Source organism: Cricetulus griseus, chromosome 3 (assembly GCF_003668045.3).
Source record: "Cricetulus griseus strain 17A/GY chromosome 3, alternate assembly CriGri-PICRH-1.0, whole genome shotgun sequence".
NCBI classification, from domain to species: domain Eukaryota; kingdom Metazoa; phylum Chordata; class Mammalia; order Rodentia; family Cricetidae; genus Cricetulus; species Cricetulus griseus.
In genome coordinates, this window is record NC_048596.1 from 168,617,940 (window position 1) to 168,629,311 (window position 11,372).

Genomic DNA, 11,372 nt, shown 5'->3' on the forward strand with positions numbered 1-11,372 from the left:
TGGGTTTTTTTTTTTTTTTTCTCTCACCCACTGTTAAATATTCACTTGTATTTCTTTCCATGATTAGCAGACCTTGCTAATGCCAATCCTTCCATGTCTTTGATCTGATATTTGGTCTGCAATAGAGATTTCAAGCATTGGGGCCTCTGAGTACTGAACACCGGCATTTGCTAGCTCTGTCATTAACAGGTTGTATCCCTGGGACAGAACTACCTACCTTCATTGGGCCTCAGCTGCCACATGTCTAAGAGCGCTGAGAGTGACACCTGTTGACAAAGCATATTGGGAGCATTAAGGAACTGGAGACCCTTGATCAGTGCCTGTAAAGAATAAGTTCTAGTTAAAAAATTTTTAATACCCAGAGAGGATTTTGATTATTCGTTATCCATTGTTTACTCCTCTTCCACTGCTTGGCTTTTATCCTTCCCAGCCCACTGTGTTTCTTTCCACCTGTAAGTATACTCACCATTCATGCCTGGTGTTAGCCCATTGTCTCCTGCCCTCTGTTCTGTAACTTCTTAGAAATGCCCATGCCAGCTGTCATCGCAAATCACTTGTTTGTCCATTGATTCTCATTAATACCTCCCTTTTGGTTCTCTGAAACTGGAAGCTTCTCATTTCCTAATTATCAAATCTAGCAAATAGTTTGATATCCTTGGTCTTCCCATGACATTATAGTCTGGTGCCTGTTTCCATTGTCAAGTCTTGTTCTGTTAAAAAACCCCTGTTAGCTGCAGTTCACACATAATAGTCTAACAACTTCTAAATCTCAGTTCCTCTTCTGTCCACACATCTCAATGGTGCTGTCCCAGGTGGCTGTGCCTTTACTCCATATCTTCTCTACAGACAAGATGCACACACCCGTGGTTTCAGTTCTTGCCTGAATTTCTACCTGGAACTTCATAATCCCTTGAGCTCATAGCTGATCCTTCCTTCCTTCCTTCCTTCCTTCCTTCCTTCCTTCCTTCCTTCCTCTTTCTCCCCCCCCCCCCGTCACTCTCTCTCTCTCTCCTGGCACCTCTAACTCAAATTTAACTTTTCTAGGCCCAACTCTTATCTCATTTGGCAGTAGTTCTAGGACTGTTTTTCCTCAGTTACTCAACTAGAAATCTCTGCCTCTTTGGCTCCTCCCCATCACTACAAACCTTTCTGAAACTTCTATCAGTGCTGCTTGTACAGCCTGCCCTTCCGTCCTGCTTGTCCACCCTAGCCTCGCTTGGTTTTCTTACTTGGAAAAGTCTGCTGCCCCCATCTTGTCCTATACACTCTGTTCCAAAGGCCACTTCCCCTTGCAAGTATTAGGTGGGGCCATACTAATCTACTGTCATCTTGTTCTAGCTTCTCCATCAGTCTCTGGATTAAGTCCCAGAGACTCACCTGCCATTCCTTTTATCTTCTGGGAACATCTCTTTACATATGAGAGGCAACTGTAATGACAGCCTTTGTGGACCTCTCTGGGTAAGATTCATCATGTCCCTCCAGGGTTCCCATGTCTTTTAGTATGTACTATTGGCACAGTCCCTATTCTAATTCTGTCTCTTTCCACTACCCAACCGCTGTAGGTGTTTAAATCTTAAAAGAGCAGCAGAGACCATTCCCTCACTGGGCCCTCTCACTTGTACATACATTATGTACATATGTGTGTATGTATATATGCATATAAATTATACAATAACTATTTCCATTATTAAAGTCATTACTTTACAATGCAGTTGAATACAGTAGGCTTTAGGCCCACCTCTGTGTGTGTTTCCCTTGCAGCTCTTCGATGTTGATGAGGATGGCTACATAACAGAGCAGGAGTTTTGCACCATTATGCAGGCTTCTCTTGGAGTGCCTGACCTTGATGTTTCTGGTCTCTTCAGGGAAATTGCCCAGGGGGACTCTGTTTCCTATGGTGAGTAGGCAATTCCAATCCTCAATCCCAGTCCTTTAAGAGAAGAGCATCTGGGCTATTAATTGAGAGTCAGATGGGCGTGTTTCCCTTGGCTAACTATTGGTAGTAGCAATGATGATAACGACTGTAATGTTACTATGGTGGTGATAGTAATAGCTAATTATTGAAGACTTACATATCAGGTACTTTTTTATGTTTTGTGTATATAAATTTGTTTAATCAGTATCCTGTTTTGTTTTTTCACATCTGTGTTTGGCAAAGAACAAAGGGCTTAAGTAACTTTCTGAAGACTAGCCACCTGAAGATTGTCAGAGCCAGGATTCCAAGTCTAAGAGTCTGGCGTTAGAGCCTATACCATTGTCTACATGCATCAGTGCCTTTCATATCTGCTGTGAGTGTAGCCAGGCTACCCTGAATAAGCTCGTCAAGCTAGGCTGTAACTACAGTGGAGGAGGATGGACCAAGGCCCTGCTGGTAGTAGTAGCCAAATGATTTACTGAGATTTCATGTAGTAGTTTATATAAACGTGGGCAGCCTTCCTCTTTGTCATCCTTTGTCATGAGGGAGTGACCGTGACAAAAGAAGGCCTGTAGTATTGTGGTATAGTTACAGACTCATGCATTGGCTTCTCCTCCATCCGGATGGTTCAAGACCATACATCAAAACAATGGTGATGAATCACATTCCCTGTGTTTCCCAGTGTAGTCTTTAAGAAACATACCTCCGTGCAAAGGCCTAGGTGATTGTTTCCTGCTGAGCTTTGATGTGGTCCTGGATGCCAGGCTGCATTATCTTCCCCAAGCTTTCCCCTCTGGCTGGAGAGATACTAACTACCTAATTACATTGTTCACAGAGGTTCAGCTTATTCATGCTCATGGGATGGGGAAATCAGGTCACATGCTTCCCTTTCTCTGTGTTTAGTTACTAGCATTTTGTCTGCCCTTAGTCTCTTTTAGGTAATCCCATACAGAGGACCACGAATCTATTGAGTTCATTAAAAAAAAAAAAAAAAAGAATCTTCAAAAATTCATGTGAACTAAATTTTCTTTAGTCATTTGCTTGCACAATGCTATTACTCCAAATACCATTTTTAAAGCTTTTTAAATGTATGCATTTATTTATATGCCTCTGTGAGTTTATATGCACCTTGTACATGCAAGTGCCCACAGAGGTCAGGGGGAGGGCATCAGATCCCCTGAAACTGGAGTTATAGAAGGTTGTGAGCCAACATGTATGTGTTGGGAACCATGGAGCCATCTCTCTGGCCCCAGAACTACCAAATTTTGACAGTGTTTCATTGGAAGATAATAATTTTAATTGTATTAGAATTATTTGTACGTGGCCATACTTTTGTCAGCTTAATCAATCTTTTAGAGAATTATGCTGTGATTGTTTTGCTCTTATTTTTTAGATTTATTTTTATTTTATGTGTAGCAGTTTTTGGCTTATATGGATGTTTGTGGACTATATGCATATCTGGTGCTCACAGAGGTCAGAACAGGACCATAGATCTCCTAGTACTAAAGTTATGGATGACTGTGAGCTGCTCTGTGGATTCTGGGAGTCAAATCCAGACCCTGTGCAAGAGCAAGTGCTCTTGACTGCTGAGCCATGTCACCAGTCCCAGGAATTTTTTTCTTTTTTTTTAATTAAATTTTTGCACATGATATATTTTGATCATAATTAATACACTTATTTGAAAAAAATCATGCATGTATATATAGAGTTTTTTTTTTTTTTTCATAGCCACCTCTCATGTTCTCTTTCTGTAACTCCCTCTAGGCCCTCTCAGAACATCTCCCTTCCAGCATTACTTCCTCTTTGGCAAATAACCCACGGAGCCCAGTTAGCTCTGTACATTTGCACATGGGTGTGGGACCGTCCACAGGGATGTGGGCAATCTGGCAGTCTACCAGGGACCAGAGTTTGGCTTTGTTTTTCTAGTCCAACCTTTTTCTTCTAAGCATATACAGAATCTCTCCTTTCCCTTAATATTATGAAAGTCCAAATTAAAACAAAACAAAAACCAGTTTGAGGTATTTAGGTATTTTTTAAAATAAGTGTTGACATGTTTGAGTTTTGTCTAAGTTTTTGAACGTCCTATAAATGAGCTCTTGTAATCTGTGTTTTTTTGTATCTGGCATTTTTCACTCAGTGTATATATAGTCACAAATTTGTCATCATTGTTCATTCACTTTCATTGCAGTCATTATGCTCCATGAATATGTTACAATTGTATTCATCGTGACTGTTGATAGACATCTGAGCCATTTTCTTTTTTCCCTGTTAGGAATGATGTTGCTATAAATATTTTCATATATGTCTTTCAGGTGCAATTCACAATTTCCACAGGTTGTGTACCTCAGAATAAGCTAGTGAGTCATTAAAAATATGTATTTACAACTTGACCTAAGTGTTGGAAAACCTCTTACAGAGTGGTTGTACACTTTATATTCTCATCAGAGGGTTTTTGACTTGAGTAACAGGATTCTGCAATAAAAAGATCTTTTGATGAGTTTCATCGTGCCCAAAGAAGAAACACCCTAACTTATTGATATTTTTTTTCCTTTCTTCTAGAGGAATTCAAAAGTTTTGCCCTAAAGCACCCAGAATATGCCAAAATATTTACAACATACTTAGATCTCCAGACATGCCATGTATTTTCGTTGCCAGATGAAGTCCAGAAAGCCCGGTCTGTTGCTAGTAATAAAGTCAGCCCTGAGAACCATGAGGAGGGCACCTCAGACAAAAAGGTCGATTGAATCAGTGTTCTTGGTGAAGAAAGCTGTGCTTCTGCCTGACACTGGAAAGGTGTTGATTGACAACATTGTAAATGTGCTTATCAACTAATGATGTTCAAAGTAGAAAGCTTTTTTACTGAAATGACATGTTTTCTTCCTAAACGCTTTTATTAACCTGTATATACCAAGTAAGTTCCTTTTGTCTTATATTGTACTTTTACTGGTGATAAATGCTGTATATTTTTATGAATTTTTCAGTTCAATTTTCATAATAAACTCATTGGTCTTACTCTGTATTGGCCAGCATGAATCAACACTGTGAGTTTAGCAAGTACAAACAATTTTCAGCCCTTTCACATATAATAATACTAGGTTTTCTCTACTTACTTCCCTTTCTGAAAATAAGGATAAGGAATCTGAAAAATTTGGTGGAGTTTTGTATCTTAATCTTTGCAGATTTATTTTCCCATTTAAATTTCCGTGTCCTCTGTCATTGACTAGGAGAGGGGAGTACCCTTAGCTAGATGATGCTTTCTAAGAGTGTACACTCCCCTCGATATGCCTCTCTATTGCAGGTTTCTTTAAAATGCCTGTTAAGGTCAGCAGGTCCTTTTACAAAATCCATAATATAAAAGAGGCCATGTTTTAAATGACTGCTGTGTCCACAAGTTGAGTGGGAATTGCCTTATTGAAGGGAACAGTGATTGCCTAATGAGATAATGAATTGTTTGCTACAGAGTTGAATTGAATTTGAGTTGGATGGTTCTGAAGGTAGCACTTTCCCAATGAATAAATCAGATTTGTTCTATTTATATAATGGTCAAATTAGTATATTTTAACATCCAATTTAAAGGAGAGTTTTATTGTGCTTAATTTTCCTCTCAAACTTTAGAGTTTGTCAGAAATATCCACAGACACTTCCAGTGTATCACCAACAGCCAAGGAATCAAAAAGCTTAGTTTGTCAGTGCGTGGCCACAGTCTACACCCACGCAGGAATCCAGCAGCAACATATTCCTTCTAGGTTAGGCGAAAACTAGTTCTCTACTTCCAAATGCCATTTTTATTGGGACCCATGTCTGCATGCTCTTAATATCAATCAAACTTTGAGGTTTCAAATAAAGAACCAACTTATTTAAAGAATGTACAAAAATAATTGGTTACTCTTCTTCATTCAGTCTTTGATACCAAAGTCTTTGCTTGGGCTAGGTTTCAGAATCTATTAGACAGTCCACCTTAACATAGAGTTTTAAAGTCAGTTTTGAGGCTCTGAAATCTCCTGAAAGTGTTGGAGACTATATTGAATCAAGGGCTATGACTTTGAACTACTTTCACACATGAAGCAGGTGTCTTCTAAGTTAATGGCTAAATACATATTTGTATAATTGAGTTTTATCCTTATGTATATGTAATTATTTGCTTTTCATGTGTCTTAAAGCATTTTTTAAGAGGCATTAAATGAGCTGAAGCAATTTCTTAAGTAATTGATTATGCTAAGTAACGTTTACACTGACGTCTGCCATATGCAGTGAATGTATGCACTCAGGGAGCGCAGAAAGCCCACACGTTAATCTACTAACCACGGGAGAGTGACGTTAGGAGTTTGAGGCTTTCTATGAGGCCCTTGAAAATGATCCCATCATTTCCTGTTTTTATACTTCTACTTCTATCAGTATGGTATTTCCCTTTTATGACTTCATCAATGAACAAACAAGTAAGTTGCAATGGAAAACTTGGCAACTTCAAAGTTTTAGTTTTGCGATGGTTTTCTCAAATAAACTTTTTTACTTAAAGATACCACGGTTGAGTCTGAGTTCATATAATATAGATGTAGTTGTCTGTTTGTTTCATTGATTTTATTTTGTCTTACTGAAAAAGCTCAGACTTTACCCAAAGTAGTAGTAGTATTGGTTTTTAGATTCATTTACTTTTATGTCATGTGGATGTTTTTGCCTGCATGTGTGTCTGGATATCATGTATGTGCAGTGCCCGTGAAGGCCAAAGAAAATCCTCTGGATCCGGAGTTATGGATGGTTGTTAATCACTGTGTGGGTAATGGAATCAAACCTGGGTCCTCTAGAAGAGCAGCCAGGTGCCCTTACCCACTGAGCCAGCTCTCCAGCCCTGTGAAGTTATCTTTAAGGAGCTTGACTTGATTGGCTATTGAGCAGCCCTAGTCTTCCTGCCCTGCCAGTTTCTTTAGAGAGGTGCTTCTCCTCTTAAGATTAAGGATTAGAAGTTAAATTCCACTATGGTCATAATTTGTAGAGGGAAAATGAGAAATATTATTTCTTAAAATAGTAAACTAATCACATTTTGATCAAAATAGTTCTCTTGGGAGATTATGATATAACCAAGTTGCTTAGAGACCAAGGTGTTTGCATTATGTGTGGTTAACTTTCCTCTTCCAGGTATGATCAGTGGTGCTAGTTCTAAATGGATATATATTTAAATTATATTTGCAGCTGGATGTGGTGGTGCACACCTTTAATCCCAGCACTCGGGAGGCAGACGCAGGTGGATCTCTGAGTTTGAGGCCAGTCTAGTCTACAAAGCAAGTTCCAAGACAGCCAGGGCTACACAGAGAAACCTTGTCTCAAACAAGCAAGCAAACAAGCAGACAACAACAACAACAACAACAACAAAAACCCACATTCACTTATTTGGGGTGATAGCATAGGCACGCTATGATCATCCTGTGTGGAGGTCAGAGGACAACTTATTGGAGTCAGTTCTCTACTTCCACAATGTGAGTTCTGGGAAGTGAACTCAGGTCATCAGACGTGGCACCAAATGCCTTCATTCAGTGAGCCATCTCACCTGCCCACCTCTGGAGGGTGTTTAGAGGAGAGTGACTCCCTTTTGGAAGGTATGTGTTCTGCCCTCTGCATGAGGCACAGCAGTGAAGGTACTTGAGTCACAGGCTCAGGAACTCTCTCCATCATATCATTCCAAACACACGATGGCTAATTGAAGGCAATGTGTTGTTCTCAATTAGAAGGGCGAGGACTGTATGGAATAGACAGGCCGTCTGCTGTGAAAGTCCTTGGATGTTTGGTCTTTATATAGCAATCACAAAAGAAGAGAATATACTGATAGAAGGCTGTTTACTAGGAGAGCGCACATATTTATGAAGTGTTAGTCCCCTGACACTCCGCTCGGATGAACTTTCTGGTTTGTTTGTTTGTTTGTTTGTTCTTGTGGGTTAAATTGTTGTTATGTCTTCTGCAGTTTTATGTGTTTGAATGTTTGGTCACCAGCTGGTGGTACAGTTTTGAAAGGTGATGTCAATTTTGGGAGGTGGAATCTTGATGGAGGAAGTGCATCTCCAGGGAGAAGCCTTGAGATGTAGAGTCTGGTTCATCCAGCTTCTTGTCCTCTCTGCTCCTTAGTCCCAAGTAGCTCATTTGAACACTCAATAGAACATGGGTACCCTGTCACTAGTTACAGTGAACAAAAGTGAGGACTCAGTCAGCAGGTGGTAAAGGACACAATTAAGTCAGAATTTGCCTGATTCCAGCAGCCATGCTTTAACCATAAGGTAAAGCACCACACCACACTGCCTGCTTTACAGAATTTGCGGATTTAACATCTGTCACATGTATTCCCACTTGTAGGTTCTAGATATCATATTGTAACTTAGTTCTTAAATGGAGAAGAGATAGATACCACTAAAGATGGTTCTGGGACCCAGAGAGATGCCTGAGCCCTTTCTGGGCTCTCAGCACTGACATGGAAGCTCTAAGCAGCTATAACCTCAGTTTGGGGGATCTGATGCCCTCTTCTGGCCTCTATGAGCACCAGCAAGATACATTCAGAGAAACACACATACACAAAAGAAAAGTAAATTTAAAACAAAAAAGAATGGTCTTAACAGTGAGCAAATGATTGAGAGGGGTTAAGGCAGCTAAACTGCAGGCTTGTGAGGGTAACACTTCCATCCTTCCTTATGGTCCTACCTTCCCATGGGGATTCTTCAGGTTTCTGTAAATTAGAGGGGAGGTGAGCTTCAAAATGCTACAGAAACATTTCTCTGTGGATAGTGCTGGAGCATCGGGTCGGGTCTCCACTTCTCCCCTTCTGCAGAGTTGCCATTGCAGTCACAGGAAAGCGTGGGAGGGGGCAGCTGAGTGTCCAGGCATTCATTACAGCTGTTGTGGGATATTTACCTCCTGCTAATTCTCTTGCCTTGCAGGAAACACGACAATCATTTCAAAGCACAAGCCAGATACCACTTCTTCAGTCAAAGCTTAGCAAAGGCCACAGTTACAATGTGGGTAAACAAAAAACATTCATCCTGGTACACAAAATCTTCATGGCCTGACTCCTGCCTACATGCTAGATCTCAGCTGCCCTCAGCCTCCTTTCTCACCAAATCCCCGGACCCAATTTCTTGCTTTCCTGCAAACTGGCTAAAGCCAGTTCCAGTCTCGAGTGGCTCTGCTGCCTTCTTGGATAGACTATCCCCCCTGATCTTCCCATGGCTTTCTGTGCTTCAGGTTTTAAGAGCAGCTCCACACAATGTTGTTCACATTTCATACAATACTTATTTTTGTTTATTCACAGAGTTGGGTGGCCATCACCACAATCTAATGTTATCCCAGTGTCATCTTAATTCAGATTTTAAATCAAATACCATATCATCATTTGGGAATTGCCATGTTGTCAATCACAAAGCTATGGGCACTCTCAGTCCCACCACCATTCTTCTTGTTACACTTACCTGAAGTTAGTTACAGGTGTGCATCCTTGTTTGCCATTTCTAGTGCCTAGGTTTTCCTGACATTTGATGTTTGCTGAAGACATAATGGTAACATTATCTTTCGTTTCTTGTTCCTCACATGGTATAAGAAATGAACTTGAAAACCTGGAATTATTGTCTCTAAAACTCACATAAAAGTTAAGGTCAGAGAGCCGGGCAGTTGTGGCACATGCCTTTAATCCCAGCAGTTGGGAGGCAGAGGCAGGTGGATCTCCGTGAGTTCAAGGCCAGCCTGGTCTACAATGTGACACAGAGAAAGTCTGTCTCGAACCCCCTCCCCCCAAGAAAAGTTGAGGCCAGAGAAGCTTTACTTCTTGTTGAGAGTTACCTAACTATGAACTCTGGGTAGGAATTCAAACCCAAGACTGTCTGGCTCTCCATGTGAGGACTTTTGATTAAGATACTGTAATCTGGACCCATAAAATAACCAAAGAATTACATGTCAGGCTGCAGCTTCCAGAAACATGGAAACTAGATAATCTGAGAACCTCTAGCCACAAAACCTCTAGAATGCTAAATATCACAAGCATGAACAGAAACACACAGATGCGTGGGTAGTGTATGAAGGATAGTTCCTCGGTGCCCAAACTGCAAAGAGCAGCAACCAGGGCTATCTGAAGGAATGAAGGCTGCAGCTGACCTATGGATGTGTGCCAGCCTCGCTAAGGAAGAGGCTGTAGAAGGAACAAGTAAGACTCAGGTTTAAGATGGCAAGGATTGGAACAGGCATCTCAACAGAGAATGTTTGCTAAATTCTCAGTATAAAAGTGAATTGAAGCTTGGCCAGTGGTGGCTCACACCTTTAATCCCAGCAATTGGGAGTCAGAGAGATAGGTGGGGCTCTGTGAGTTCAAGGTTAGCCAGGTCTACAAAGCTACACAGAGAAACCATGTCTCAAAAAAAAAAAAAAAAAAGTGAATTGAAAGAAATTCATCTTCTGGCTAAGGAAGACAATGAAGACAGTTTTTCTCATCCTGGGTGCTAGGATGCAGGGAGATAGCTAATGTTTTTGTTTTCCATTTCAATTGTTTTAGCTGCATGGGTGATGGGGGAAGTGCTTCTGTGTATGTGTTTGTCTTACTGGATGATAAATAAAATACTGTTTGGCCAATGAGGCAGCAAGTTAGGCAGGACTAGGAGTCAAAGGGGATTCTGGGAAATGTAGTAGAAAGTGTTGATCCAGGCAGGAAGTGACATAGCTAGGAGACTCATATTTAAGCAAGGAGAAACAGGAAGTGTCTCTCTTTCCCCTCCGCTCTTCCACCAGCAGCACAATGTGATCCACCAGCAAGGAGGGACACCAATGAAGGTGTCTGATAAGATAAGTCTTATAAAATATATAGATTTATGATAATTAAGACTGAGCTAACAGATGAAAATCCTAGTCATTGGCCAAGCAGCATTTGTACCTAATATGTCTCTGTATTATTTTGTCCATCCACGCAGCGGGCAAAAGTCAGGCAGCTGGCGGAGACCACCCACATGGCGGTAGGGCTCGGGCAGCTTTGGCAGAAAGATTTATCGTAACACATGGGGATTCACTTCTTAGTCTGATAGGTGTCCCAGTGCATTTATAAAGATAATATACATCTCAAATAAGTAATTTATAGTCTCTATGGGCCTTGGGTTATTTATCCTGCCTTTCTTTCCCTACCCCGTGTGTGTGTGTGTGTGTGTGTGTGTGTGTGTGTGTGTGTGTGTGTGTTATAATGTTAGATATGAAACCCAGGGCCTTGGGCATACTAGGTCATTATTTAGTCATCCCCAGCTCTTGGTTGTAGAGGGAACAAAAGCTTGCTGTATAACACAGAAGGTACAGCCCAGGCTGCCCTAAAATTTGCAATTCTGCATTTTGAGTGCTGGGATTGCAGCAATATGCTGCTACACCGGCCCCACCTTGGTCCTTTAATTGGAAAATTCTATTCATTGGCATTTAGTGCAATCTATTGACATGGCTGATTTTTAGCCCACTC

General features: G+C 40.9%; 1 protein-coding gene across 4 annotated transcripts in view; it reads left to right on the forward strand.

The window, feature by feature from the left end:
• Lpcat2 (lysophosphatidylcholine acyltransferase 2) overlaps positions 1–6,430 on the forward strand; it is a 50,781-nt gene extending 44,351 nt beyond the window's left edge. For all 4 annotated transcript variants that reach the window (XM_035442585.1, XM_035442586.1, XM_035442588.1 and 1 more), the window contains 2 exons: positions 1,762–1,897; positions 4,475–6,430. In XM_035442585.1, the coding sequence (XP_035298476.1) occupies positions 1,762–1,897; positions 4,475–4,659 (321 nt within the window). In that variant the 3' untranslated portion in view covers positions 4,660–6,430. The remainder of the gene's footprint in view (positions 1–1,761; positions 1,898–4,474) is intronic.
• The last annotated feature ends 4,942 nt before the right edge of the window (positions 6,431–11,372 follow it).